General features: G+C 42.7%; 1 protein-coding gene across 1 annotated transcript; it reads left to right on the top strand.

The window, feature by feature from the left end:
- Window positions 1-437: 437 nt before the first annotated feature.
- Window positions 438-4,890, top strand: LOC138743087 (extracellular calcium-sensing receptor-like). Its single transcript, XM_069897901.1, has 5 exons — window positions 438-722; window positions 1,126-1,959; window positions 2,803-3,030; window positions 3,636-3,759; window positions 3,923-4,890. The coding sequence occupies exons 1-5, from the start codon at window positions 465-467 to the stop codon at window positions 4,828-4,830; spliced, it is 2,352 nt and encodes a 783-aa protein (XP_069754002.1). The 5' UTR covers window positions 438-464; the 3' UTR covers window positions 4,831-4,890.
- The last annotated feature ends 215 nt before the right edge of the window (window positions 4,891-5,105 follow it).

Genomic DNA, 5,105 nt, shown 5'->3' with positions numbered 1-5,105 from the left:
CAATGGTACAGACAGTCGTGTGGTTGACTACCAAGGGAAATTTCAAGAGTCTGATGCCAGCTGAAAAAAGAACTATTGCACAACCCACGAGTGCCAGTTTTCAGACTTCTATTCCTCCTTTCGCGAGAAAGACGTGATAAAAAGCCGAAACATGGGAGGTAGGTTCGTTCATGGTCACACAAAGATGGGAGGTCAGAGCTTGTGTTGGATCTTGCAGCTGCTTTCTGCGTTCGTGGGAGCTTCTCTACTTTCCACAGTGCGCCATGGAGGGGTGGATGCGGGCAGCCACTTTTCTTCAACGGATTATGATGTTGATGCGTCCTTCTGGTATAAATAATAAGTAAATTAGACAATTTAAATAGTTCGACGTATTATTTCATGGAACGATTAATTTGAACTGTTTTATTGCCTTATTTTGCTCTTATTGCAGTGTTAATATTGTGAGCTTCCGTTTGGCGCAGACCATGATTTTTGCGATTGAAGAAATAAACCAGGATGAAAATTTACTCCCCGGGATCACACTCGGGTATAAAATCCATGATGACTGCTCGTCCCCAGCGATTGCTTCGAAAGCAGCGCTCACTTTGATCAACGGAGAAGAAGAATTGACTGAATATCCGGAATGTAGAAGCTCGTCCAATGTCGCTGCCATTGTTGGCTGTGATGGGTCCACAAGCTCCATCGTGACCTCAAGGACAATCGGATCCTTCGGCGTCCCACTGGTAAAAGACCAAATATAAGTCTGCGATATTATAGTGACGATTCTCAAGTGCCTTTGATATTAGTACGAACAAAAAAATAAAATTCTAGGCCAGAAAGTAATTAGGTGACAGGCATATATTTTACAAAGATATAAAATGCATTTTACAGCTTGGAATTTGATAATATTTGAAACCCACCAGAAAATGGCCAAAGAACAGAGGAAATATTAACCATCAGTTTTTTTTTGTTGAGAAGCAATGTGTGAAATGTGTGCAAAATATTCGAACAATGGCGTTTATATTCTACATGTTCAATACTTCCGTGGTGTAGAAATATAAAATGACTCAGATTGAAACCAGCGATATCGGTTACTTCCAATGCAAGAAGGAACAGCTATTCATACATTTATCACTTTCTGTGCAGGTCAGTCCCTATTCCACCTGTTCCTGTCTCAGCGATAAACAGGAATACCCTACATTTTTAAGAACGATACCCAGCGACGAGTACCAATCTAAAGTTCTCGCGGAACTGGTGCGAGTGTTTGGCTGGACTTGGATCGGAACTATTAGAAGTAACAACGATTACGGCAATTTTGGAATGCAAGGATTTGTGAAACACGTGGAAAAGTTTGGGGTTTGTATCGCCTATTCGGAGTCATTTCACAGGACCGACCCAGCGGAGAAAATCAGGAAAATTGTCCAGGTGATTAAACAGGCGTCCACAAAAGTGGTGGTGGCCTTTGCTCCTGGCGGTGATATGCGGATTTTGCTGGACGAAATTTGGCGTCAAAATGTAACTGGAATACAGTGGATTGGAAGCGAAGGGTGGCTTACAGAAAACCCTCTCCCGCCTGAAGTAAGTGCAATTTATCTCGCCGGGACAATCGGTCCGATAACCTACAGGACAGAGATCGCGGAACTCAGAGATTTTCTTCATAATATCCATCCTTCGAATTTTGCTGCAAACAGTTTGTTGACAGAGTTTTGGGAAACTTTGTTCACATGTAACTTTACCACTGATAACCGGATAATTCCACAAAATTCTCCGGTTGAATTTCGGCAATGTACGGGGAAAGAAGAAATGAAAGGAATGGAAAACTCCTACCTTCCGGCGATAATGGACGGAAGTTCATATCAGGTGTATAAGGCAATCTACGCTATCGCTCATGCGCTCCACGACCTATTGACTTGTGAAGAAGGCAATGGACCCTTTGTGAATCACACATGTGCACAGATTTCACATTTTGAGCCGTGGCAGGTACTTGAAACATGCAAACAGCAAGTTGAAAATACAATGATTAATTTTTGAACATAGAATACGACATCACAGAACATGGCCTTCGGCCCTTATATTGCTTATACAATTACTAAGCATAATCCTAACCTATAACCCTCTATCTTTTTTTTTCATCCATGTGCCTGTCAAAGAGTCTCTGAAATACACCTAATATTCTAGTCTGCACCACCACCCATGACAAGTAATTCCAAGGACCGACATCTCTGTGTAAACAATTTACCCCTGATGCCTTCCCTCCCTTAACTTTGTACATGTGACCCCTGGTGTTTGCTCTTCGTACCCTGGGAAACAGGTGGTAGCTGTCCACCCTATGTATGCCTTACATAATTGTGTAGACCGCCATCAAGTTTCCTCTTATCCTTCTACGCTCCAAAGAGAAAAATTCCAACTCTGCTAACATTGCCTCTTAAGGTTTGTTTTCCAACCCAGGCAACATCCTGGTAAATCTGCTCTGCACCCTCTCCATAGCTTCCACATCCTCCCTATAATAAGATGACCAGAACTGAACACAGTACTTCAAGTGTGGTTTTATGACATGATCTCCTCTACTCCTGAACTCAGCCGGCCTATCAATCATATTCAGCCTTCTTAACTGTCCCATCTCGTGATCACATCGAGTAAATATGACCCAAGGTTATACATCAGGATATAATATTGATGAGTCACCTCCCATTAATATGCCCCTTAAGGTAGCAATTATCCTGCAAGTTATTTCAATGTTTGACGTGCAGAGTGATGCTGAACGCCTGTACCTCCTCGCGCTGAACTCACGGCAATGCCTAAACCTTGCTTTATACTTTCCAGTTCCTCCACTATCTACGCATAGTCAATTTCACAGTGAAGACTGGAGAAACCGTGTATTTTGATGAAAACGGAGATCCAATGCCAAAATACGAATTGGTGAACTTTCAAACGAATTCGGAGGGTACACTTGACATTGTGAACATTGGCTATTATGATGGTTCAGCGCACCCAGGGCTCCAACTGGTCCTGACGTTCGAGGATATCGTGTGGGGCACGACTGGAAATAAGGCATGCATCTGTACCGTGAATTTATATCAGTCAAATGGAAGATTCTGATGTGTTTGAAATACGGGTTAGATGCAGACAGTTATTATCGATGACTGGATGCTCCAGCTTGATGTGTGCAAGTGCACCGTCAACGTTGTGTGTCTTTATTCTTTGTCGTTTATAGCGACAATTTTATCCTAGTGTGTGGAGGAGGGGTTAACTGATTAGAATTTTGGTAGAAAAATATATGATTGGTGGAAGTGATTAACGATTTTCAATGCACATTTTGCGCGTTTTCGGCTGGGAGCTGATCCCTCGATGAATGACTCAAGCCGAAACGTTGGTGATACATCTTTATCTCTTTTATATAAAGTACACTGTTTCACCTGTTGAATTCATCCAGCATAGTTTTGTTTTAAAACTTCACCACATTGTTTACAGATTTTCGTTGTTTACTTTTGAACGTATGAACTGATATAAGTGGCAACAAAAGAGCACAGTTGTAATGTGACTTAAAGGATACAACTGGAAGTTTGGGGAAACGATATGTGATGGGATTAACTAGGGATAGATTGTTCTGTACATTATCATCCGTAGACTGTAACTTATATATTATTTTACTTTAGATCCCACAAGCAATTTGCTCAGAACCGTGTCTTCCAGGAACAAGGAAAGTGAGCCGGAAAGGGCAACCAACATGTTGCTTTGACTGTGCAAAATGTGCCGACGGTGAGATTAGCAACATCAAAGGTGAGTGCAGAGATAACGACGTGAATGGAAATGTTTGGTCGAATGGCCCGTTTCATGCGGGAAAACTCTGTAACTCTATGTCTCACTATTCACCGACAATTCCCGAATTTTAAAGTTCTATACTCAAACATAGATTTGAGTTTAACATTGGATTTATTTTCAGATTCCACAGATTGCATGAAGTGTCCCTCGGAATACTGGTCAAATCAACAGAAAACCCGATGTGTTCGCAAGAAGGTTGAGTTTCTTTCCTTTGGAGAAGTTCTGGGGTTTGTGTTGGTGACGCTCGCTCTAGTGGGAGTCTGCTTCACCTTGGCCACCGCTGCTATTTTCTACCGTTACCGGGAAACTCCCATGGTGAAAGCGAACAACTCCGAGCTCAGCTTCCTCCTTCTCTTCGCTCTCATGCTTTGCTTCATTTGCTCGCTCAGCTTCATTGGGGAACCCTCCGACTGGTCTTGCATGTTGCGTCGCACTGTTTTTGGAGTTGTTTTCGTTCTCTGCATTTCCTGCATTTTGGGCAAAACCATTCTAGTTGTGGTGGCCTTTAAAGCAACTCTTCCCAACAGGAGCGTGATGAACTGGTTTGGACCCGCTCAGCAACGGCTGGGCGTGTGTATCCTGACATTTCTGCAGGCTTTAGTTTGCGTTGTCTGGCTAAGTGTGTCACCTCCCCATCCCCTGAAAAACATCAGCTATTATCGAGACATCATTATTCTGGAATGTGACGTGGGGTCATTAACGGCCTTTTACTTGGTGTCGGCCTATATTGCTCTTTTATCCATTGTGTGTTTAGTTCTCGCTTTCCTTGCCCGGAAACTACCGGACAACTTCAACGACGCCAAGTACATCACCTTCAGCATGTTGATCTTCTGCGCGGTTTGGATCACGTTCATTCCAGCTTATGTGAGCTCTCCGGGAAAGTACACGGTGGCCGTGGAAGTGTTTGCTATCTGGGCATCAAGCTTTGGGTTGTTGGTCTGTATTTTTGCACCGAAATGTTACATTATGTTACTGAAACCGGATACTAACACAAAGAAGCTTATGATGGCCAGAGGAACTTCAAAGTAACTGATGAAACACTCGGAACTTTGAGTGAATAAAAAGGAGTTGGCGGCATTCAAAGGGTCAGGCAGCAAAAATTCTGAGAAATGGACTGACAACGTTTCAGGTGGTGATAGCTTTGGAGACCAGATGCTCCGCCGGCTTCTTTCTATGTTTACCATTTTCCATGTGTATGACCGTCCTTGCTATTATACATTTACAAATTTGTTCAGTCCTAAATATTAAAACGTACTGCGAATAGTAGACAATGAACTGTGCTTAGACTCAACACAGAATGAAGG

Source organism: Narcine bancroftii, chromosome 9 (assembly GCF_036971445.1).
Source record: "Narcine bancroftii isolate sNarBan1 chromosome 9, sNarBan1.hap1, whole genome shotgun sequence".
NCBI classification, from domain to species: Eukaryota; Metazoa; Chordata; class Chondrichthyes; order Torpediniformes; family Narcinidae; genus Narcine; species Narcine bancroftii.
This window is presented reverse-complemented; position numbering and strand designations above follow the sequence as displayed.

Excerpts from the sequence above, each read along its gene's own strand:
- LOC138743087 (XM_069897901.1), top strand. The coding sequence starts at position 465 with ATGATTTTTGCGATTGAAGAAATAAACCAGGATGAAAATTTACTCCCC. Across the intron at positions 723-1,125 it reads GATCCTTCGGCGTCCCACTG|GTCAGTCCCTATTCCACCTG; the intron begins GTAAAAGACCAA and ends CTTTCTGTGCAG. Across the intron at positions 3,031-3,635 it reads GGGGCACGACTGGAAATAAG|ATCCCACAAGCAATTTGCTC; the intron begins GCATGCATCTGT and ends ATTTTACTTTAG.